Genomic DNA, 24,337 nt, shown 5'->3' with positions numbered 1-24,337 from the left:
GGGGCTCTGCCTGTGAAGGGACTCTGGGATACGGAATTTGGGGTGGGAGAGAAAGGAAAAGCGGTGCACACTGGGTCAGAACCTGACTGAAGACTCTGATCTTGCTGTCCCCAGCCTCAATTTCCACCTCTGTAGCGTGGGAAGAATACTAAGCTCCTAGGACTGCTGGGAAGAGCACACCAAGGCAATCTGAACCACTTTCATCTTCAGTAGCCTTTCTTCCATCTGGGGCTGAGCTGAAAGGAGGGTATGGGAACCTAGCCTGGATGCCAGGGCCTGGGGAATGGATGCCAGCAAGCACGCTATGGCTACTGGATGTTCTGACACGTGAGGTTAGCTGGCTCATCCTCTCCCTCTGCCATATCCAAGGGGAAATGAGAGTCCGTTGTAGCAAGCCTGTCTCAGCCTCTGTTTGCTTTGGCCACGTTGTAATGGTCTTGCTGGCTCTGCCAACAGGATTTTGGTGTTTGCTGTCCCGCTGGCATGGCTGCTGAGGCAGCTGGTGCTCTGCTTCTGATAACCGCGCTGGCTAACATTGCTCCAGGCAAGTGAAATCTGTCTCCAGGCCGCTGCCCATTTTCTCATGCGGCTGCCCCTTTCTCAGATGGATGGGTCCCACTGGGTCATCACCACCGCAAGGCTGCTGGGTTTTTTGAAAGAAGGGTGTGTGCTGTGCCCACAGCCCAGCCTTCTTGCCCTTTGAAACAGCTGGCCCTGAGGTACAAACCCGAGGACTAAAAGGAAGTAAACTCGGAAAAGGAATGAGCCAAAAAGATATGGGAAGGCTTTGCTTCTCAACGTGCCTTTGTTTTCTGGGGGCAGCAGTCAGTGCTGGAGGCATAGCGAGGAGCAAGGAGGCAAGAAAGACTTGTGCTGAAGGCTGTGCTGGACCAGTCCGGATGCATGGTTTTGTGGCAGGGTGGAGGGAGCGTGATTAGTGCCTGACCAGACGGGGAAGAACTTTTACTCACGGTAATCTCATCCCCACCCAGTCCAAGGCCACTGCTAGAGCCTCCAGCCACCTCGGGAGCACACGGTGTGCTCACTAGAGAGATGAAGTGCCCGCCACATGACAAGGCTGCCTCTGGCTTCCCCAGGCTGCTTGTTAATGACTTGAGAGTCATGGCAGGAGAAGGCAAAATAATTGAAAGCAATGCTTAGTGGATTGCAGTTTCAAGGTCGTCATTGCCTTCCTAACAATTTGCAAAACTCACTTTATTGCTTTTTTAGATTCCTCGGGTTGAAATGCCACTGGGTGCTGTAATTAAGCTAAGTGACATGCCAGCTGTACGGACAAGGGTTGTGAATGATTGCATTTGGCTCATGTGATCATCCAGCTTGGCTGGGAGGGGGGCCTGGAACAGCTGCCTATCTGCCTCACTTATACTCCCTACCGGGTGGAGGGAACAGGGAGTCAGCAGTCAGCCTTTTAAGGTCAGCAAGGGCCACCCAGCCTGCAGCGGATAGGGCCATCCAGAGCTGGGGCGGACCAAATCATTCCTAAAACTGGTCATGCATTTACCCAAACGATGGCCATGCATCAGAACCTTCGGGGAAGGTTTATGATTGATGGGCTTGGGAATGAGCCCAGGGCTCCACTTACACCAAGCACCCATTACTACCAGAGAGCAGTGTGTGTGTGTGTGTTTGTGTGTGATACATGTGAACTCATGATCGATCAGGTCTTGGGATCTGTACAACTCTACCCTCTGAGAGTTGGGATTACAGATACGAGCAGCCATGCCTGGTTTCTTGTGTGGGTTTGGGAAATCTTCATTCTTGAACAGCAGGCCCTTTTACCCTCCGTCTCCCCAGCTCCTAGTTCAGACAAACATCTCTCTCAGCCAAAGGGACTCTCTCAGTCTAGGGAGAAGCACATATACATGAACTGTCCGGGTCCTTTCCATATGAGACGCTCAGGACTGAACCCAGAGCCTCAGCATGCTAAGGAGGCGCTCTAACACGGAGTAAAGACAATGCCAGTCTGATCCAGAGAATGTTTTGCTTTTATTAGTGTTTTGCCTATGTTGTGCCTGAGGAGGACAGAAGAGGTCGCTGAATATCCTGGAACCAGATTCATAGATGGTTGTGAACTGTGCTGGGGACCTAATCCAGGTGTTCTCCAGGACCAGTAAGGACTCTCAACCATTGAGCCATCTCTCAAGACTCTATCTACATTGTGTCTGTGTGAAGATGTGTGTGGGCATGCAAGCTACAGCACATACGTGACCATCAGAGGACGATTTACAGGGGTTAGTTGTCTCTTTCTACCATATGGATTCAGGGGCTTGAACTCAGATTGTCAGCTTGTTGGTAAGTGCCCCCTTCCCACTGAGCCATCCCTCTGGTCCCCAGGATGGATATATATATATATATGTGTGTGTGTGTGTGTGTGTGTGTGTGTGTGTGTATATTCACGTCTGTGCTTGGACCTTCTCTATGGGGGTTGCTCTTTGAGGTCTGCCAGAAGGCAGAGATGCATTTAGATGCCTTCTGAAGCAGATGAAGTGATCTATGTCCTCCCAAGTCACCCTAGCTTTTCTCAGGGGACTCGCAATTCCTTTCTTTTTGCTTCCATGCCCCCAGCCGCTGTGTGCCTGCTCTCTGGTGTGTCTGTCATTTGCTACTTTCTTTTTTTGTCTACTTCTCTGAGGTACAACTGTCCTTTCCCCACTTCCCCACAATCTCTCATCTTTTTAGGTGTTGTGAAGGCTTGAAGGCAGGAGCACCCTATGAGGCTTCCAGCTTCCTTCCTCTGTGGGCCTCTTCCTTCTAATCCATCATTCCACCGTCACTACAGAGACATCTTCTAACACTGAATAAAATCTCTCTCCCATCCAAACCCTTCGAAGGTCTCCACTACACTCTGGGTTAAACAGTTCCTAGGATAACATTTTAGATCCTCTTCATAATCCCTTGAACAAACATTTATTGAATTCCCCCATGAAGTCCTTGTTACTTTGGTTTAAGCTCAAGTAGTAAGGGGCTGGAGAGATGGCTCAGTGGCTAAAAGCACTGGCTTTTCTTCCAGAGAACCTCAGTTAGAGTCCTACTACCCACGTGATGGTTCACAACCATCTGTAAATCCAATTCCAGGGGATCACAGCCCTCTTTTGACTGCCACAGGCACTAGGAACACATGTAAAAACATACAATTCAGTCACAGACAATTCACTATCATGAGGGAAGCAGTTACGGGGAAGGAGCAAAGGGCCCCTGGGGTCCGCAGTGCGGTCTCTCAAGCTGTCTCCATCTTCATCTCCCAACATCCCTTGCTAACGCAGCCGAATGGCACCGGGCCTTCCATAGTTATCATCTCCTAGGCTTCTATACTGCAATCTACATCCCATACAGGTTTAAAATTTTCTTTATCCTTTTCTGACCCCTTGGCTAGAAGTGGACTTGGCCACCATCATCCACAGATACTGGCGTTTAACTCGGGCTCCATCTGTGAACTTGCGGTGTTCTACTGCACACTCCACAGAGCAAGGCCTCCTCTGCCCCCATTCCCCCCACCCCCATATCCTCCCTTGACCCATTAGCATTCGGCAGATAACTACTCTCCACAGCCGATGGATGGGCAGAGTCAGGAAGACAGCCTGCTGTTTCCCCTTCTCACTGGAGAACCCAGAGGTTTTTAGCACTTTAGGCAGAACAGCACATGCTAAATAACAGGGACGGGCAAGGGCAAGATGCCAGCCCAAGACTCGCTGTCCAGAATTCACTGCACATTTCAAGATGGGGCCCGCAGAGCGCTGCACCACGGGTAGAGTCCCTCTGTGCACGGGGCGCTGAGTGACTACACTGATTCCAGACAGCAGCGTGAAGCTGGCCGTGGCTCTGGAAGCAAGAAGCAAGGGTACTGGAACCAAAATGTCTGTTAGGGAGAACAAACCTGGCTTTACCTTATTAACAGACTTCAATACCTTGGATAATTCAGGTCCTTTCCTTGGAGAGGACGGTGGGGTTAAATGCCTCAGACCTTGCTGAGGTGGGAAATCCATTCCCACAAACATCCAACTCAGTGAGGTGGTGCTCACTCTTAGACTCACGTCTACCTTCTCCATACTTCCCTACAAAACCCTTCCCCCCACCCCTAAATCCAACTCCAGGCGAGCAAAGGAGACAAAGGGCTCATGTCACATTCTAGAACGCAGGGAGAGCTAGTAGGTAGGACGAGCTGTTACACTTGGAAACTAGCTTTCTCTGCTTGATGGAAGGAAAGGGGTCTCCATTCTGTGGCAGACAAGGTCATTCCAGGCTCTTGGATCCTAAGGAAAGGACAGGGCTTCCCGTGGATCATCCATTCCAAAGTCTTCCAAAGCTCCTGGCACGTTTCAGTAGATCAGTGAGCGGTGCCCAGGGGAACTACCATCCCGCCTCCCATTCTAGACCAGGCTCCTTCCTAGTATCGAGCATGGCAATTTATTTTATTAATGTAAACATGAGGGAAGATATATAATTTCTGCAGGTCAATGGAAGCATCCCCTGCAGGCTAGGTACTCTCATGCTACCGTCTTTGCCAGCAAGACTGAAGGGGAGGTGGCAGCAAGAGGCAGCCTGGGGCCCGTGGTGGCAGGCCTTTGGGCCGGCTGGAAGGAGATGACCACTTTTGCTGGTGAATTTCCAACTGTCCTGATTCTTTCCATCAAGACTCAGAATTCCACCACACTCAGTCCTAGCTCTGCCTTCTTTTCTTTAGAGGGAAGGGCGGACTAACACAGGCCAGCCGGTAGAATGAGGGCTCTGGACTCTGGAAACAGGGAGTCCTCCCCTCACTCCTCCCTCGAGCTGCTTAGCCTGGGGGAATGTTCTGGATGACGGTGGCCATCCTGTGAGGGACCCAGAGGCGCTCCACAGCTGAGGCAACCGTTCTAGGGGAGCAGCACTTGATCCCTAGAAGTCCTGATCCCACAGGCAGCACTGTGAACTAAGGGACAGCACGAAAGGCCGCTGTCCTCAAAGGTGCCAATGAGACCTATTTATCAGACCAGAATTTCTAGATGAGGGAATGAATCTTCCAGTCCATTCTGAAGATACTGGCTGGAGACAAATCATTTCCTGGAGTAAGAGGTAGGAAAGGAAAAACAGCAAAGACTCACTCTGATTCTAGAAAGGAGAAAAAAAACAAAGATTTTTCTTAGGTTATCTTTTACAAAGGCCTCTGGAATGGTAAAGCTAATTATTCCCCCCCTTTCCCTCCTTGTGAAGTTGAGGATGAAGCAGGGCAAGTGCTCTGCCACTTAGACCACACCCAGCCCTAAAGTCATCTTCATCATTTCTACCTAGTGAATCAGGAGGCGCTCAGGAGTCACATCCTAGTGCACCAGGAACTCATTTTATTCGGGTAACTACCACCCACACCAACTATCACCCGCGCCACCTCCCGCCTGACCACCAGAACATTTACCTGGGTAACTACCACCCGCGCCACCTACAGCCTGACCACCGGGACATTTGATACGGATTGTCAAAAGTGGGCCAACTATAGACAGCGTACAGTACTGGTTAAAAGCTGCACACCTAATAGGGACAAGGGCACACAGGGCCCCTCCCTAACTAAGAAGCTGCCTGCAGTTCACACCTGCTAGAAAAGGGGAAATGAGTTTTCTAGAAAGCAGTCTCACCGGATTTATCAGCCATATTCCAGGGCAGGCCCAATGTTCAGAGGCAGTTGGTCAACATAAACAATCTTGGTGGTGTTTTTTTGATTTTTTTGTTTCATTTTTTTTGGCACTCTTATTGGTCTTTTCCCTGTTTTGATTTTCATTTTTGTAGTTTTTTTTTTTTTTTTTTTTTTTGCTTGTTTTGGTACTTTTGGTTGTTGTTGTTTTGGTTTGGTTTTTTTTTTTTTGAGACAGGGTTTTTCTGTAGCTTTGGAGCCTGTCCTGGAACTAGCTCTTGTAGACCAGGCTGGCCTCAAACTCACAGAGATTCCCCCTGCCTCTGCCTCCTGAGTGCTGGGATTAAAGGCATGCACCACCACCACCTGGATGGTGGGTTTTTTTTTTTTTTTTTTGAGAAAAAGAGAGAAAGAACAAAATTGGGTGGCGAGAGAGGTTCAGAAGATGTGGGAGGAGTTGAGGAAGGAGACACATGATCAAGATATATTGTATGAAAAAATGTTTTAGGGCTGGAGAGATGGCTCAGAGGTTAAGAGCATTGCTTGTTCTTCCAAAGGTCCTGAGTTCAATTCCCAGCAACCACATGGTGGCTCACAACCATCTGTAATGGGGTCCGGTGCCCTCTTCTAGCCTGCAAGCATACACACAGACAGAATGTTGTATACATAATAAATAAATAAATATTAAAAAAAGAAAAAATGTTTTAATAAAAGAACACGGCAGGGTGGTAGTAGCTCACACCTTTAGTCCCAGTACTTGGGAGGCAGAGGCATGCAGATCTCTGTGAGTTTGAGGCCAGCCTGGTATACAGAGGTATTTCTAGAACAACTGGAACTATACAAAGAAACCCTATCTTGAAAACCCAAAAAGAAGGGGTTGGAGAGATGGCTCAGTGGTTAAGAGTACTAGCTGGTCTTTCAGAGGATCCGGATTCAATTTCCAGCATCCACATGCCAGCTCACAACTATCTGTAACCCCAAGATCTGACACCTTCTCACAAACATACATACAAGCAAAACACCAATGCACATAAAGTAAAAATAGATAAATTAAAAAGAAAAAAACAAAAAGAAAAGAAAAGAAAACTAAAACCAAAGAAGCTGTGTGCCAAGAACTGGATGTCAGGGCACAGATTTGTAACTCCAGCATTTGAAGAACAGAGATAGGAGGACGGGGAGCTTGAAACTAGGGTGACTTTGTCCAAAACAATTTCTTGAAATAATAATGCTTTTTTTTTAAGGGGAGGAAAGAGGAGGCAGTGGCAGCATGCTTTCAGACAGTAGTTACTTAGCCTCTCTGCCTTGGTCTCCCCATTTGACAAAGACACATCTGAGAGGACTGAGCGCACATTTCCAAAAGCAAAAGTAAATGCCTTTGTCCAAGCCGCAGCAAGAGCAGATAACCACGGTCACAATGGTCATCATCGCCGAGGTCACCTTAATCGTCCTTGCGATCTTGTTAACTGGGCTCTCTAACCCCGAGATCCACACCTGGCCCCAGTGACCAACCCATTCCTTCTCTCTGTGCATCCAGGGAAGGACGATGGGTCTGTGGTGACTTCTGCAGACAGATGGAAGGAACTTCCAGGGCTCCAGGGCTCTCGTGGGTCAGAACAGGCTTTAAGCTTACAGCAGCACGGTAAAGGGGAAGAAATGCTATCTGTCCTGAGTCCATCACTTGAGTAAGGTTGGGCAAGCCATTAGACAAACCTTGACTTTCTTTACCTACAAACTGTGGCTCAAATAACACCTGCCTTGCCAACCTCAGCACTGCCATGGGGATTCCAGGAGCTATAGTTTGCAAATCTGCTATATGGAAAGTAAATTGTTATTATATTTACGGAACAAAGCCCTGGTCCACCATGTGATCCCCTGCGCTGCTCCTCCCCTCACTCAACCACCGTTTATCACACGAAAGCCCTTTTCTTACAGGGCTCTCGGGTTTTTTAGTCCACACCTGAGAGTTAGGCATTCTGCTGAATACAACTCATCTTTTGTGAGCTTGCTTTCTTATCTATCAGTTATCGTGGTCTGCTGACTTCAGGGACAATTGTTAGAATCCATTATTTGTCCTGAAAGCAGAGGGCCAGATCTGCCATGTGGTCACCCCTCATATCCTCAGAGCCCTCTCAACCTGTGCTCTCCCGGCCTCCTGCAAAAATGCCTTCACTGGGGAATCATTGGTTACACCCTCAGTTCTGACTCAAGAATAATAATGGAACAGATAGATATTTGAAAGATCTTGGGACTTGGGCATCAGAAATATTTGACTCTAAGCAGGAAGTGTGGCTCACACGATAATCCAGGCAGGTGAAAGGCTGAGGCAGGAGGCTCCCAAGAACTAGGCTAGACTGAGAAGGGTAGGAGGAGAGAAGAAAAAGAGGAAAGGAAGGAAAAGGGAATAGAGGGGTAGTTCAGCAGCCAGCAGCCAAGACCATGTGCTGCTCTTGAGGAGGCTGTGAGTTTGGTTCCCAGCACCCACACTGTACCTGTAACGCTAGCTACAGGGCATCGGAAATGGTCCCCGGGCCCTGAGAGTACTGCCCTCACACGCGCAAACCCCACCCAGATACATACATACATACATAGGTAAAAATAAAGAGAAGGGGCTGAAGAGATGCTCAGAGGTTTTGAGCACTCACCTCTCTTGTTCTTTTTTTTAATTTATTTATTTTTTATGCAATATTCTTTCTGTATGTATGCCTGAAGGCCAGAAGAAGGCACCATTACAGATGGTTGTGAGCCACCATGTGGTTGCTGGGAATTGAACTCAGGACCTTTGAAAGAGCAGGCAATGCTCTTAACCACTGAGCCATCTCTCCAGCCCCACCTCTCTTGTTCTTGTTCCATTCCCAGCATCCTCAGGGCAGCTCACAACCATCTGTAACTCCAGTTCCAGGGGATCTGATGCCCTCTTCTGGCCTCCACGAGTACCAGACATCCACATGGTACACATAACATAAATGCAGGCAAAACACTCATACACATTAAAAGAATACGTAAATCTTTACATAGTCCTAGCTAGCCTGGAATTCACAGCTATCCACTGGCCTCCGCCTTTCCGAGTGCTGGGATTAAAGGAGCACACCACCACATCTGGCTTAAATACATAAATCTTTAAAGAGAATCAGAATAAAATCTTTAGATAGGCAGAAAGAAGAGCTGACGGAAGGACCACTCTGGTCAAATGTGGAGACAGTTTGTGCTCAGAGAGGATCAACAGTCTGGTTAGGGGAAGAAAGAGCAAAGCTATGTTTAGCCTTTTCTGTGGGTTCAGTTCTATCCGACAGTCAGTGCAGGAAGTACTCTGCCACACCCTCTCTCCATGATTTTGCTTGTATTGTTCTTAATTGTTTTGTTTGTTTGAGAAAAAGCTTCACTCTGTATCCTAGACCGGCTTAAACCGGGGATGGAGATAATCTGTCTGCCCCAGCCTCTCCACACCACACCACACCACACCACACCACACTGACCCTTCAGGCTGTTCCTATACAACCCTCTCTTTCTCTCTATGTGTGTGTGTGTTCTGATTTTTACTATTGTTTTTGTCGTTATTGTTTTCTGTGGCACTGGGGACAGAACTTGAGTCCTTGTGCATTCTAGGCAAGTATTCTACATCAGAGCTACATCTCCAACCCCTATTAATTCATATTGACAGACTTATTAAATAAAACTTTTCTTTGGCTAGAAAGATAACTTAGTGGTTAAGAGCACTCATTGCTTTCCCAGAGGAGTGAAGCTTGGTTTCCAGTACCCACACAGCTTACAACCACCTTTAGCTCCAACCCAGGGGATGCAATGCCCCTGGCCATTCTGGGCACAAGTACTTACATGTACAAATCCGCATGCTGATACGTACACATAATTAAAATTAATAAAAGGGACCGCAAGAGATGGTTCACCAGTTAAGAGCCCTGGCTACTCTTTCTGCAGACCCGAGTTCAGTTCCCAGCACCCACACAGTGACTCAAGGGTACTGCATGAACATGGTGTATAGACATATATGCAGGCTAAACACACCCACACATAAAATAAAAATAAAGACTAGAAGATTATTTTAAAGATTTATTTATTCATTCAGTTTTTAAATTTATTATGTATATGTGTATCCCTGCTCACCAGAAGAGGGCACCAGGTCTCATTATAGATGGTTGTGAGCCACCATGTGGTTGCTGGGAATTGAACTCAGGACCCCCACAGAAGAGCAGTCAGTGCTCTTAACCTCTGAGCCATCTCTCCAGCCCCCATCCTTGGATTTCTTTTACTCCCCATCTTCGATGCTTCCCTGTAGTGTGAATCACAGCTGTGAACCACCAGGCCTGTTTTTCTTTGAATCAGGGTCTCACTCTGTAGCCCTGGCTGGTCTGAAATTTGTTCTGTAAACCAAGTTGGCTTTGAACTTGTGGTGATCCTCCTGCCTTTTGCTTTCCAAGTGCTGGGATTACAAGCCTATATACTCAACTCCTGGTTCCCTTGCTGCGTTTTAAAATTCCTTTTACCGGGTCTTGTGGCGTCTATCCCTTGCTTGCTCATAGAGCTGCTGCTCCCCATGCCTCAGCACCACGCTATCTGAGCTGAATATGCACTAAAAATTTCATTACATCACTGTGGGGGTCACATTTGTGGAGGGCAGAGGATAACTGGCAGGAACCAGTGCTCGCCTTCCGCTATGTGAGTACCAGCGATCGAACTCGGGCCTCAGACTTGGCAGCAGATGCTTTATGGGCTGAGCCAGCTCACTGGCTCTAGAACATGTGTTTTCACAACACCCAGGCGACGCCCAGGGGGTCAGGGCGGCATATCTGGTAACAATCTCGTTTCTATGGCAGGAATGAGGGTGACTGAGCAGCGCTAGCCTCTTCTCATGGATTTTTGTATATGACGTTCCTTCAGAGACACCTAGGCTTTGAAAGAGCGCTCCTTACAGTCTCCCTGACCCTGTCATTCTGTCCCTTCCCTTCTCATTACGGAGCCAGCCTTATCTGACAACAGCGATCTAAAGTGCACTTCGTGGTGGGGGCGGTCAGCACTACAGAAATAGGCCAAGCCAGGGTCATCTTTTGAGGAGAATCTCAGCTGTTGACTTAACTATAGGTCTCCATCAATCTATCCGCCCTCCTACATACTCAACACTCCAGAAAGATCAAGAGAAGAGCGGACAGCGCGCCAACCTATCCAGGGAAGAAGGGGAGGCACCTACCTGAGCTCTCACATCTTTCTGACCAGAGTCAGGCAGTGGCAGTGTGCTGAGGGTCCTGTGTGCGCGGGTCCCTTGTCGTACCTGGGTCCCTTGTCGTACCTGAATGGCTTCTGCTAGGCCGAGGGTCCAGCCGGGCCTGAGTGGCAACTACCAGAAGGTCATTCAGAGATTTGGCATGGCTGTGAGAACCCTGCAGGAGGAGGACGGAGGGCACATGCATCTCTCTCTTCCTGCCAGAGCTGTGGCTCTGGGAGCACCACTCCTTGGGCAAGGACAGGCTTTCTGGAAAGGCAAAGTCATTGGCATCATCAACTGTGCTGCTATAGTTAGCACAATCTCCTGGCGAAGGCCACCTCCCGCGAGGCTCCCAATGGGCTTGGAATCAGAGTCAGCCATTGCTCCTTCCTTCACACAGTTTCTGTGGTCCAAGACAATGGGTCTCATGTGAACAAGAGCTGGGAATATTGACTATCAGCCAGCACTCTATTGACTCTTTGGTTCCGTGGGGATAGGGACTCTTTAATAAAGCGAATGGGTCAGGGGCTGGAGGGATGGCTCAGTGGTTAAGAGCACTGGCTGTTCTTCCAGAGGACCTATATGGCAATTCAGAATTCTCTATAACTCCAGTTCCAGAGGATCTGACACCCTCACCCAGACATGCAGGCAAAACACCAGTACACATTAAATAAATAATTTTTAAAAATATTTATTTATTATGTATAGAATATTCTGTCTGTGTGTATGTCTGCAGGCCAGAAGAGGACACCAGACCTCATTACAGATGGTTGTGAGCCACCATGTGTTTGCCGGGAACTGAACTCAGGACCTTTGGAAGGGTAGGAAATGCTCTTAACCACTGAGCCATCTCTCCAGCCACCAATAAATAATTTTTAAAAAATTAAAAAAGAAAGAGTATGGGCCATGTCTCCATCATCAGACAGAGAGAAGGATCTAAACCTTCTCTTGCTCTGGGAATCCCCAAACCTGGGGCTTCTTTCATCTGGTTCCTCTCTAATGTTGCGCTAGTTTGAATTTGCCATTGCTAGTTTTGTGATTGTTTTTAGTATTATTTTTATGTATATGGGTGTTTTGCCTGTATGTCTGTCTGTGCATCTGATGTGTGCCTGATGCCCGCAGAGGCCAAAAGAGGGCATCAGATTCCCTAGGATGAAGTTATAGACAGTTGTGAGCAGCCTTGTGGGTGCGTCAAAAATAGCCAGTGATCTTAACTGTTAAGCCATTTCTCCAAGCTTTACTTTTATAATTGGAAATACTTTATTATTGTTGTGTATGTGTGCATATGTGTGGGTTAGCATGCTACAACATACAAGTGGGGGTCAGAGAATAATTTTGTGGAACCAGTTCTTTCCACCCACCTTTATGTAGGTTCCAGTGATCAAATTCAGGTCACCAGAGTGATGTGGCAAACACCCTTGCATCTGCTGAGCCATATCACCAGTCCTGTTAATTTTTATTTATTTTTCTAAAAATTTTAATGCTAGGCAGTGGTGGCACAGGCCTTTAATCCCAGCACTAGAGAGGCAGAGGCAGGAGGATCTCTGTGAGTTTGAAGTCAACCTGTTCTACAGACAGGATAGCCAAGGCTACACAGAGAAACCCTGTCATCCCTGCAAAAAAAAAAAAAAAAAATTAAAAGTTGTTAAGGCTAGAGCTATAGCCCAACAGGTGAGACACTGGCTACTCTTCCAGAGAACCCAGGTTCAAATCCTATCACCCATAGAGTGGCTTGTAATTGTCTGTCAGGCCAATCCCAGGGAATCCAACTCCCTCTTCTGGTCCCCACTGGCCCCCAAAGGCATCTGGTACAAACGTGGTATGCAGATATATATGTAGACAAAACACCCATACACATAAAACCAAGGAATAAAATTAATTAAAATAAATCTTATTTGTTTTTATGATGTGTATATACCCACACGTCTATATGAGAACCACTTGGGTACAGGAACTCAAGGAGGCCAGAAGAGGGCTTTGGCTATCCTGGCGCTGGAGCTACACAGACAGTTCTGAGCCGTCCAGCAAGGGTGCTGGCCATTATTTATCTCTTTGAGAAAGTGTCTTGTTGTGTAGCTCAGGCTGGCTGCAAGCTCATGGTCCTCTTGTCTCAACCCCTGATTCTGATTACTGATATTTCAGGCATGCCCCACCAGACCTGGCCCTAATGCTAGAGTTAAGGTTTAGTCACCCGATGTTCCTAAAGGAAAATGGAACCTACAGTGGCTAGCCATGGGTGAGCTTCATTCCCCTTCCGCTCCCCACCATTGCTGTCCAGACACTCTCACATCCAAGACCCTAAAGCAATGTCTGCCCCATCACCAATGCAGACCTTGAAAGCCATGGGCCTACAAACTATATTCTCTCCAGAAGCTAATGACAGGAGTCGTTTTGTCTGCATGCTCCAGCACTCACGTGATTTGGGGGCCGGGAACAAGGAGCGCTTCTTCTTCATCTGAACCTTCTGCAGAATCTCCGACATCAGGTGCTGCCGCCTCACTTCATTCTTGATCAGGGTCAAACTCACGTCCAAACTCCTGGGTTTGGAAGACACGGGAGGTTTGGATTTTTTCTCCTGGACCAGCTTCTGGGGGGCCCTCCGCTGCTTGCCCTTCCAGGAGACCGTTTGGACACTCTCCGAACTGCTGCACTCAGGGCTGGAGGTCAGGCTCAGGCTGGCCAGGGATTCCAGAGAGGTTGATAGCTGGGCTGTGGGTTCTGGGGAAGTTTCTACAGGTGTTAAGGGCTGAAAGAGAAAACAGCCTGGAATGAGATTACAGTAGGCGGAGGACTCCCTTCTAGCTCCTCTAGAAAGAAAGGGCGGAAATGGTCCCGGTGGTGACTGGAGAGGTGGCCTGGTGGTTAAGAGGCTGCTCCAGTTCCACAAGATCTGATAACCTCTTCTGGTCTCTGTGAACACCTGGCACACATGATGCACATGCAAACACACACATACACAGATGCACACAATTTTTAAAAATTAATCCTAAAGTTGGCTCTGGGCAGGGTATGGTGGTGGCACATGCCTTTAATCCCAGCACTCAAGAGGCAGAGGCAGCCAGATCTCTATAAATTCAAGCTGGTTTGCATAGTGAGTTCCAGGGCAGCCAGAGCTACATAGAATGTCTCAAAAAAAAAAAAAAAAAAGTTGGTTCTAGGATAGATAACCCGAGCATTGTTCCATTAGCATACAATAACTTTATTATTTATTTTTATTTTGTGTGCATTGGTGTTTTGCCTGCTTGTGTTGTCTGTGTGAGGGCATCAGACCCCCTGAAACTGGAGCTACAGACAGCTGTGAGCTGCCATGTGGTCCTCTGGAAGAGCAGCTAGTGCTCTTAACCACTGAGCCATCTCTCCAGCCCCTGTAGGTCAACTTTTTACTCTATTGTTGTTTTTGCCGAGAGTCTGAGTTTGATGAAGTCTTGCTTGTCTAATGTTTTTGCTGCTATCCTAGACTATTTCTGCCAAACCCAAGGTCATGAAGCCCCAAGGCACATTCTTTGTTTAAGTGATTTGAGTCTAAATTTTTGTTGCTGCTTTTGAGATAGGGCTCTTTCTTTCTTTCTTTCTTTCTTTCTTTCTTTCTTTCTTTCTTTTCTTTTCTTTCTTTTTTTTTTTTTTTTTTTTTTTTTTGGTTTTTCGANATCTCCTTTTTCTCTTTCTTTTTTTTTTGGTTTTTCGAGACAGGGTTCCTCTGTAGCTTTGGAGCCTGTCCTGGAACCAGCTCTTGTAGACCAGGCTGGCCTCGAACTTACAGAGATCCGCCTGCCTCTGCCTCCTGAGTGCTGGGATTAAAAGCGCGTGCCACCACTGCCCCGCACGCGGTGCTGACAGCAGCACCTAGATTTGTGACACCCCCACCCTACTCCCACCCCACCCCTACCCCACCCTACCCCACCCCACCCCCACGGAGAAAAGGAGCACGAAGGGGGAAACCTGCCTACGAAAGCAGGTGGGGAAGAGTCTTCCTCAAAGCCATTCCAGGCTTACCCTCCAGCAGGGAATGTCATCCTACTGTGTCAGCTCCACAACTAGGGAACTGAGACTCCAGTAGCAACAGTGGGTACTCAAAGAGCTACAAGTTGGGGACAGGGAAAGCCCCTCCGCCCCTCAGCATGGCCCTTGACTTACCAGGCCATTGCTGACTACATTCACTGAATGGGCCGACTTCACTTCCTTGATTGTGGAATTGCATTTACGGAGCTCTGTCCCAGAGCTGCTGGGATTTGAACTCCTCAGGTCAGGGACAGAACTGTAGTGCCTCGCAGACATGGGCTTGCAGGGAGCGAGGGTGGCCTCCTTCTTGGAGTCCTTCTGGTGGAGGCTACCGGCAGTTTCAGTGTTCCTTATGCCTCTGATGTTCAAGAACAGGCCAGGTGTGCAGGATACTAAAGCCACTGGGTGGTAGCTCTGAGAAGGAGGAAACCAGACACACAGCCCGTGGGGACCGCAGTCCCGTCCGCCATCGGACTCATCTGCACCCCAGCGAAGGTGCAAAAGAGGTGAAGAGAAAGGAAACAGGATGCACCAGAGAGTTTCTAGTCTGGAACTCTTAGCCCGGGGTTCCGGAAGCCTTACAAAAGCCCGGGAGTGAGTTGTTAGCAACTTGAAACTGAGATTTCAAACAGTACGGTGTGTACTTGATGGAAGGTACTCCACAGCTTCCACCAGATTCCTAAAGAGTCTGTGACCCAACAAAGTTGAAAACCCCAAGCCAGCTCTAGTCCTGTCCTTCCAGGCGAGTCTTCAAGACTAAGGAGACAGTTAGGGATGGTGGCACACTCCTGCAATCCCAGGAGAGTCTTCAAGACTAAGGAGACAGTTAGGGATGGTGGCACACTCCTGCAATCCCAGCACCCCACTAGTGGGAGCAGGAGGATCACCACAAGTGATAGCATTGTCTACTGAGTGAGTTCCAGGCCAGCCAGTGAGAGTGAGACATTTTGAAAAGAAACAAAAGATTAGAGAGAGGGGGCTGGCATTCTAGTGCTCAGTTAGCAGCCCAGGGTACGGGAGGCCCTGGTTTGGTCTCCAGAGCTTTACTAACCAGGCCTTGTGCCGCATGCCTGTAATCCCAGCACTTAGGAGGTGCAGGCCGGAGAATCAGTTCTATATTATCTTGTGCAACAGAACAAGTTTGGGGTCAGCCTGTGCTACATGAGACCCCCACCTTAAACAAGCAAACAAAAAAAACACAAAAAACAAAACCCAAGAATGGTACAGAGATGTACAGAAAGTCATTCACTAAGAACCAGAGCTGGAGGAAATAGAAGCCACAGACATAGCTCCCAGGACAATGAGGCAGCTCACCAAGGGCTGGGCCACCACCTTGTGCAGAGAGCGAGCAGGCAGGAAGCCCCTTTTCAGGCATCCCCAAGAAGTATTCTGAGGACTACGTCTCCCAGCAGCGCTCCTCAGGACCCTGCCCGAGGGCCATTCCCAGCCAGGTCAGAGATGAGGGCAGTGGAGCACACTCCCTATGGGGCTCAGGTCAGGCCCCCCCCCCCCCCCCCCCCCCCCCCCCCCCCCCCCCCCCCCCCCCCCCCCCCCCCACAGCGAGGCTGCTCTTACTTCCAGAGGCAGAAAGGACAGCATTCTCTACTGTCAGGATGGAGGGATCCTCTAACAGACGCCAGGTCTGTGTGCCTTCTAGATCCCTTCTTTGTAGTTCGCAGCCCGTCAGTGAGTCAGTGCCCGGAGCAGAGGTCTCCGGGGTACCCTCCCACGGATCGGCCCAAGCTGGGGCAAGGTGCTGGTTAGACACACACCCCCCTCATCTGAGTTTACTTGTTTGGGGGGAGGGATGGCTGTCTTGCACTTCTGCTGCTGTCTCTGTTGCCCGGTTTTCAGGATCCTGTCTCTTGCCTGCTCACCCACAGACTCGCCCGGCATCTCTGTCTTCTTTTCTTTCTTTAGGAATGATTTTTTTTCCTGTTTCTGCCTCAGCTCCTGGATCAGCTGCCTGTTGGTTGAAGAGCAGGTGAGTATCATGGACAGAGTGGAGAGGGGCTAAAGACATAGCTCAGTGGTTAAGAGCACCTGTTGCTCTTCTATAGGACCCTGGTTCAAATCCCAGCACCCACATGGCAGCTCACTACTATCTGTAACTCCAGCTCCAGGGGATTCTGCAAACACTGAATGCACATACTGCACAGACGTACATGCGCAAAACACCCACAGACACAAAGTAAAGTGAAATAGATGGGAGGGAGAAACAGGTTCCTGCACAAGTGACTGAAGGCCAAGAACGGCGTTGGGTAAGAAGGAGCCGTCCTTCTGACCATCTCCTGACTAGGGAATAAAGAACCATCCTTCCAACCATCCCCAGACTAGGGAATAAAGAGCTGTCCCTTCCAACTACCCCCAGACTAGGGAACAAAGAGCCGTCCTTCCAACCACCCCCAGACTAGGGAATAGCACCCTTTCAAGGAAGATCGCACTGAAAGGGGGGCATTTACTTCCCCCTTCCCTGGAAAGAGGATTTGGGTAGGAGGACTAAGGCCAGGGGCTCCCATTTTGGGCCACTTCATAAGCTGGGCTCTCTGGCCAGTGAATCCTGGGACTGGACCAAAGGTGGTACACCAGGGCACATCACCTGGTCTCAGGAGTCAGGAGACAGGGTAATCCTCCGGGGTCATCTTTTTCTATGACCTACTTCCTGCTCTGGCATCCCCTCTCATCAATGGGGAATTTGGTGGGAAGTGGGCCTAATCAGATGGTTCCCTTCGAGCGCTCGGATTTCATATAGCCTGAACACATAACACACTTCTGGGCAGTGGGGCGGGGCATCCGTCCACTCACTGCACTGTGGAATCTTCCAGTTCCTGGTCTTTATGAGACCCGGACCGAATGCTCCTCTCTCACGGCAAGGTTGGGAACTGAGACCCGGAAGTTCTCCCTACCACCTGGGCCACAGGTGGTCGGTCGCTACAATCCCCAGCCCACCTCGACCTGAGCGGAAGTCTTCCTACCGGGCATACAGCTCTCGGGCTCGGGAAGCAACAGTATTCTGGAAGAGGGAGCTATTGTCCTGGAAGAACTTCTCGTACTTCTCTAAATTCACACTCGGGTAGATGAGCCGGAACCCGCCACAGTTTTTCTTTTCGTATTCCTCGGTTTTCTGTAACCGCACTGCCTGGAAACCCTTGACCTCTTCCATCCTGTTGGGAAAGTGAAAGCAGGGCTGCCCTTGTGTCTTCTTGCAAGGGTCATGTCCAAGCTGGGTGCCATCTAGGGCCCTTCATGTAACAGTAGTTGATCAGGATTTGCCAAATAAAAGCAAGAATGTTTGGGACCAGGGGTTCTAGGACTCCCAAGACAGCCGGCGTCACATTGCTCCAGGGAGGCGCTTGCAAGGCCTGACAGTTCCACCCAAGTCTCATCCACCTCCCCCTTGGCACAATCAGACCAGGCAGACTTTGGCCACCTTCCCATTCACAGCCCCCATTGCCCTTCTCTGGAGAACAGCAGCTTGTGTTTTGCTAAATGGGAGGACTTCTGAGATGGACTTAAGGAGCCTTTGTGAGCCAGGATGCTCTGAAGCATCCTCACCCCACCCCCAGGAGGAGCTCAGGTAGAGAAGCTTCCTACACTGCAGCGATGTCAAAAACCACTGAGCTTTCCAGCCAAGTAACACAAAGGAGGCCTTCGGTGTGCCAGCTGACACCTTCTTCCTGAGGGCATCAAGGACAGCAGCACAGTACAAGGCCTTCTGGGGTCCCCCGCAGCAGGGACCCTGGACTCTGGATCTAATTAGAGCTATCCCCAGCCAGTCGAATCTCCCCATGACAGTCTCCTGATGGGAATCGTGGTGTCCTTGGTTCCTTGGACAGAACCACACAGCACAACACTCTACCTCCTTTCCACCCAGCACGTAGAGCAGGAATCACATGATAAAGTGGCCGTGAGCAGACACGATGTACTGTCCTAGGCTCTGAGAAGGGGTGGTACAAACTGAAAAGCAATCAGGCACCACCTTGCGCGGGCTCAGGGCCTTCTGGGGGCAGAATCTCTCTGAAGGAAGAAGACCCTGCTTCTAGTGCAAATGCTGCCCTAGGAGAGGCCAAAGCAACTCCTGTCAGCACACGACAGGCCGAGTTGACAAAGCTTGCTTTCCAACAAAAACATGAATTCTTTGGTTTCTTATGCTGGTAATGTCTAACTCCACACATGATACTAATCATTTTATTTCATATAATTATATGTGTCCATTTTAACCTCCAGTTTCCAGGAACAAAGACACACACAGTCTTAACAGAACTGTCCAGATTGCTAAATTCTCCACCGTAAAGCAGCTTTCCATACAGGATTCCCATTTGTTAGCAATGATCCACTCTGTTGGGCATGGTGATACACATCTGTAATCCCAGCACTTTTGAAGCTGGGGCAACAGGACTGCAAATTCTGTGGGAGCCTGAGGTACCTTTGAGGCTACCTCAAAAAAACAAAACAAGAACACATGAAGAATGCATCAAAACAAAACTCCAAAAGATAAAAACCAAGGACTGGCTGAAGAGATGGTTTGCTAGCTTGAGGATCCTCGGTCAGAGCCCAGCAGTCTCATAAAAAGCTGGGCGTGGCTGAGCATGCGTGGCTGAGCAGACATAAGCATGCGCATGCATGCAACCAGCCTAAAACCCTGATGCGGAAGTAGGTGGAAAGAGGAGGAACTCTGGGCTGGCTGAACAGCTGTCTAGCTCCAGAGTCAGGAAGGGACCCTGTCTCAAAGGAATGAGATAGAGAGACACAGAATAAAATACCTGATGGCCTTCTGTGGCCTCTGCACATGTGCACATACCACACACACAAACACACGCATGCACACGTGCATGTGTTAAAGACTACAGCAGAGACCCTGTCTCAAAAATAAAAAAAGAAGAAGACCGTCACAACAGCAAAAGGCCAGAGAATGTAGCTCAGTGATTGAGGGTTTGCTGTTTGCCTACTATAGGTAATGCCATGAGCTTGAGACCGGTACCTTAGGCTTACTACTCAAGGGCTTCCACAATAGGATACAATTAGGGCTCTTTTAAAAATATGTATTTATTTAGTACATACGTATGCATATATGCATACATGCCACAGAGGGCACACGGAGGTCAAAGGACAACTTGGGGGAGCTGGTCCTCTCCTTCCGTCACATGGACTCTAAGGCTGGAATCCAGGTCATCCAGCTGACAGCATCTCACCGGCCCAACAGTCTAGAACCTTAACTTCTAACAAACTGTGGTGCCAGGCACTGTGGTAAAGCTTCATATCATGATGGCATTCAGTCCCCTACTAGCTTATGTAAATGCAGTCCCACTTCACAGAAAGAGCCCCAAAGCTTAAGGAAGTGACAGGAAGGCCACAGAATTGGTAGACCTTAGTTACAGCTGGGACCAGCACAGCCAGCCTCACTGAGGGCAGGGCAGAAAGAGAAGGCTGCCTGGGGACGGGGCGCTGCCGTACCTGATCTCCCGAGACGGGCACTGCTGCAGGAACCGTCCCCGCTGTCTCTCTTCCTCCAAGACTTTCTTTTTGTCACAGTTCCCCAGGTTGATGAGGACCAAAGCGTCATAGAGGAGACTGTCTTTCACCTCTTTATCCAGCTTGGAGTCAGTGGAGAAGCTTGGAGAATGGTTGACCTGTGGCGACAAAACAGCATTTGGGGATGAGGCAGACCAGTGTGAAAGCGGAGGTGAGGCCAAGATGCCACCTTCAGGGCCTGCCTCATGGTCCTAGCTGTGATTGTCAGGGAGCCGAGAGAGGTCTACACTGGAACCCTTGTGAAGAGAGCAAGGAGAGCAGGAAGTAGAATTTCCTCTAGTGTAAGCAGGTGGGATTTTGTTTGTTTTTTGAAACAGAGTCTCTCTTTATTGCCTTAGCTGGCCTGGAACTCAGGATGTAGGCCAGGCCGACCTGGAGCAGAGATGCGCCTGCTTCAGCTGCCTGAGGACTGGGATTAAAGGCCGCACTACCGCTGTCACCGCTCGGCAGGTCCTCGGCCACACGAGTGTGTGTCCTCCCGCTTGTGCTCTCCACAGCCCGGAGAAGAAGCCTGCAGTGCCTGTAAGCCCCCTCAGGAGGCGGAGGCAAGAGAACTGTCACCAGTTTGGGGCCAAACTAGGCAATGCATTAAGTTCCAGAATAACTTGCGCTCTGAAATGGTACCCTGTCTCAAATAAACAAGCAAATACAAACAAAAGGTAGGAGAGAAGGAAGGTCGGGAGGAATAAGGAAGGGAAGGAAGGAATGGGGAAGGGAAGAAGAGAGATGTGAGCCCAGCAGTGGCTGTGCACACCACAATCCCAGAATTTGGGAGGCAGAGGTGGGTGGATCTTTGAGTTTGAGACCAGCCTGATCTACAGAGCTAGTTCTAGAACAGACAGGGCTACATAGAGAAACTCTGTCTCAAAAAGCAAAAAGAAAAGGGGGTTGTGGAAGAGGAGGGGAGAGGAAAAGAAAAAGAGGAAAGAACACCGGAGGAAATGACACATGCTTTATTTAATCCCTGCACTAGGAAGGCAGAGGCAGGTGGATCTCTGAGACTGAGACCAGTCTAGTCTACAAAATGAGTTCCAGGTCAAACAGAGCTACATGGTGAGGAAAGAAGGAAGGAAGGAAGGAAGGAAGGAAGGAAGGAAGGAAGGAAGGAAGGAAGGAAGAAGGGGGGCTGGAGAGATGGCTCAGTGGTTAAGAGCATGGGCTGCTCTTCCAGAGGACCCAGATTCAATTCCCAGCACACACATGGCAGCTCATGCCTGTCTGTAACTCCAATTCTAAGGGATCCAGCATCCTCAGACATATATGCAGGCAAAACACTAGTGCACATAAATTAAAAATAAATACATTTTTAAAAACTGTAAAGAGAATGAGGGAAGGAGAGAGCATAAGAGAGAAATACAGAGGCCTACTCTAAGTTTGGAAGCAGAGTGATTCACTCTAGAAGAGACAGCTGAAGAAGGCCAGAAGCCTAGTTCCCGCCCACAAATAATCAATATTGTTCATTTACATTTGTGTTACATTTGTGGGTTTCCAGCAGCTTCTGGAGGCTCGCTGCTGATGCTCGTTCTCTCTTTGGGGTGGGAGCTCCAAACAGTGCCCCCTTCATGGACCTGAGAATAAGGGTTTAGTGTAAGGGAGGTCACAGCCCCTGGTATTCCAGCTACAACTCCGTATCCTTGTTCCTCGTGTGTGTTGAATGGCTGCTTAAGGTTCCAGAGGACCAATCTAGTCAGGAAATGAAGCTGCTCAGAAATCTCTGCCTCTTTCCACTCTCACATGGAGTTGAATCACCTGGACCGGTGTCTGGAACTGGGTTGCTCAGGTCCCCGAGAGCCAGGAGGCAACGTTGAGAAGGAACAGCCTCTTTGTGGGGAACACAGGAAGCAGAGTGGTCATCGCAGTCACTCTGGGCCTGAGACTGGAGGCAGCTGTAAAGCTGGCTGGACCTCAAGAAGGCACAGGGAATCCTCTAATTTCCAGCCGTCTACCCCCCTCTGGTGGCCACTTCTCAAGCTACGCATCACGCCCCGGGAACAGCGAGCACCAGGGAAAGGAGGGGCAGGATTGATCTAAACAATACAAGTGAGCCTGGAAGACAGAGTCCCCAGAGCTGATGTACCCCAGGAACGGGGACAGCTCACACCCCTAACTTCCTTACCTCCAGCAGCCAGGGTTTGAGTTTGCGGTCCAGCAAGATGTCAAAGCCCAGGATTTCGAAGCAGGCACTGTTGAGCGTGTGGCTAGGGAAGCAGGTGTGGTAGTTGTGCTTGATGACGGGGTAAGCCGAGATGAGTGTTTTGATGATGACATCCTCAATGGCCCTCCATATCTGCTCGACGTCATAGCCGTGGGTCTTCATGTACAAGTTGAAGGTGGAGAGTTTCCTGAGAAGGACGTACAGGGCATCAGGCAGGCGGGAGAGTTACTCCCAGTCAGCGAGACCATGCACAAGCATGGTGAAATCCAGAAACTTCTGGAGATGAAGGCTCCAGGTGCAGGGCTGAAGACCACCCAGAATCCAGAGCGATACTGAGGCTGGATCCAAATGGGAGGGGCCCTGGAGGAGTCACAGCGGCAGACTCCTCGGGTCTCCAGAACCTCAGGGCAGGCAGATACACAGCCTGGGAACATTCTTAAAAAAAAAAAAAAAAAAAAAAAGCATCTGTGGGCTGGAAAGAGGGCTGGGTATTGGATGGAGAGCTACAAGAACAAACACACACACACACACTCCTCACATTACTGTTTTGCTTCTGCTTTGGCAGCAGTAAGTTTCTCAGCCTTTGGTGATCTTTGGAAACGTGGGATGGCTGGGTGATGGTGGCGCAAGCCTTTAATCCCAGCACTCCGGAGGCAGAGGTAGGCGGATCTCTGAGTTCAAGGCCAGCCTGGTCTACAGAGCAAGTTCCAAGACAGCTAGGGCTACGCAGAGAAACCCTGTCTAGAAAGGAAGAAAGAACCATGTGGGGGCCTTTGAAGGACACTGACACTTTGGTCACACTTCCGTCCTCTGAGGAGATTCTGGGATCACTGAAAACAAAATCCTGCTTTAGGACTGCCTACAGACAAGAGCAGCCCCAAGGCGTTTCCATACCTAGAGTCACTACTGTCCTAGGCAATCTGTACTGTCCCCAATTTAAACACAAAGTCCCAGGTCCCGGAAACTTCTCCGTCTCTGGTGGCCTGTGGTGCCTGGTCACCCAGCCATAGAGAGAGACAGTTGCCAAGGCTCACAGCCAGAGTTTGGGCTCAGCATTCACAAGGTGGAAGGAGAGAGCTGATTCCTATAGACTGTCCTCTGTCCTCACAGGTACACTGTGGCACCATGGGATCCCCCCATCATGGCACCCCCCAATAAATAAATGTAATTAAAATTTTGTTCCTTTGTTTTTCAAGACAGGGTTTTTCTATGTGGTGCTGGCCATCCTAGATCTCATTCTGTAGACCAGGCTAGCCTCAAACCCAGAGATTCACCTGCCTCTGCCTCATAACTGCTGGGATTAAAAATGTGAGCCACCAGGCCCAGCTAAAAGTTTTGGGTTTCAGTGTTGGTTTTTTTTAAATGACACAGGGTTTCTCTGTGTAACTGCTCTGGCTGTCCCGGAACTCGCTTTGTAGACCAGGCTTGCCTAGAACTCAGACATTCACTTGTCTCTGCCTCCTGAGGGCTGGGATTAAAGGTGTGCATCACCATTGCCTGGCAAAAAAAAATATTTTTTAAAAAAAGTCATCTCGGGGGCTGGAGAGATGGCTCAGATGTTAAGAGCATTGCCTGCTCTTCCAAAGATCCTGAGTTCAATTCCCAGCAACCACATGGTGGCTCACAACATTCTGTAATGGGGCCTGGTGCCCTCTTCTGGTCTACTAGCATACAAACAAACAGAATATTGTATTCATAATAAATAAATAAATATTTAAAAAAAATAAAATAAAAAAAGTCATCTCACTGGACTGCAGTGAGGGCCAGAAAGGAAGGAGCAGGCCTGCCAGGCAAGGAGCTGATGTTAAGGGAC

The 24,337-nt window shown here is 49.2% G+C and overlaps 1 protein-coding gene across 4 annotated transcripts in view; it reads right to left on the bottom strand.

Moving 5' to 3' along the window:
* Positions 1 to 3,575: 3,575 nt before the first annotated feature.
* The window catches only part of Ttll6 (tubulin tyrosine ligase like 6), a 31,044-nt gene continuing 10,282 nt past the window's right edge, over positions 3,576 to 24,337 (bottom strand). For 2 of the 4 annotated variants that reach the window (XM_050157203.1, XM_050157204.1), the window contains 8 exons: positions 22,486 to 22,711; positions 20,292 to 20,467; positions 17,813 to 18,001; positions 16,629 to 16,803; positions 14,973 to 15,251; positions 13,254 to 13,584; positions 10,824 to 11,105; positions 3,576 to 5,109 (listed from right to left, as the gene is read on the bottom strand). In XM_050157203.1, coding sequence (XP_050013160.1) covers positions 10,852 to 11,105; positions 13,254 to 13,584; positions 14,973 to 15,251; positions 16,629 to 16,803; positions 17,813 to 18,001; positions 20,292 to 20,467; positions 22,486 to 22,711 — 1,630 coding nt within the window. In that variant the 3' untranslated portion in view covers positions 3,576 to 5,109; positions 10,824 to 10,851. Of the gene's footprint in view, positions 5,110 to 8,403; positions 11,106 to 13,253; positions 13,585 to 14,972; positions 15,252 to 16,628; positions 16,804 to 17,812; positions 18,002 to 20,291; positions 20,468 to 22,485; positions 22,712 to 24,337 lie in introns of those variants that run through there. The other 2 variants (XM_050157206.1, XM_050157205.1) reach the window with 2 other exon arrangements.

This window comes from Alexandromys fortis, unplaced genomic scaffold (genome assembly GCF_014885135.2).
Source record: "Alexandromys fortis isolate MF-2015 unplaced genomic scaffold, M_Fortis_MF-2015_v1.1 scaffold_31, whole genome shotgun sequence".
Classification (NCBI taxonomy): Eukaryota; Metazoa; Chordata; class Mammalia; order Rodentia; family Cricetidae; genus Alexandromys; species Alexandromys fortis.
Note: the sequence above shows the minus strand (reverse complement) of the source record. Positions and strands in the feature narration are given on the sequence as shown.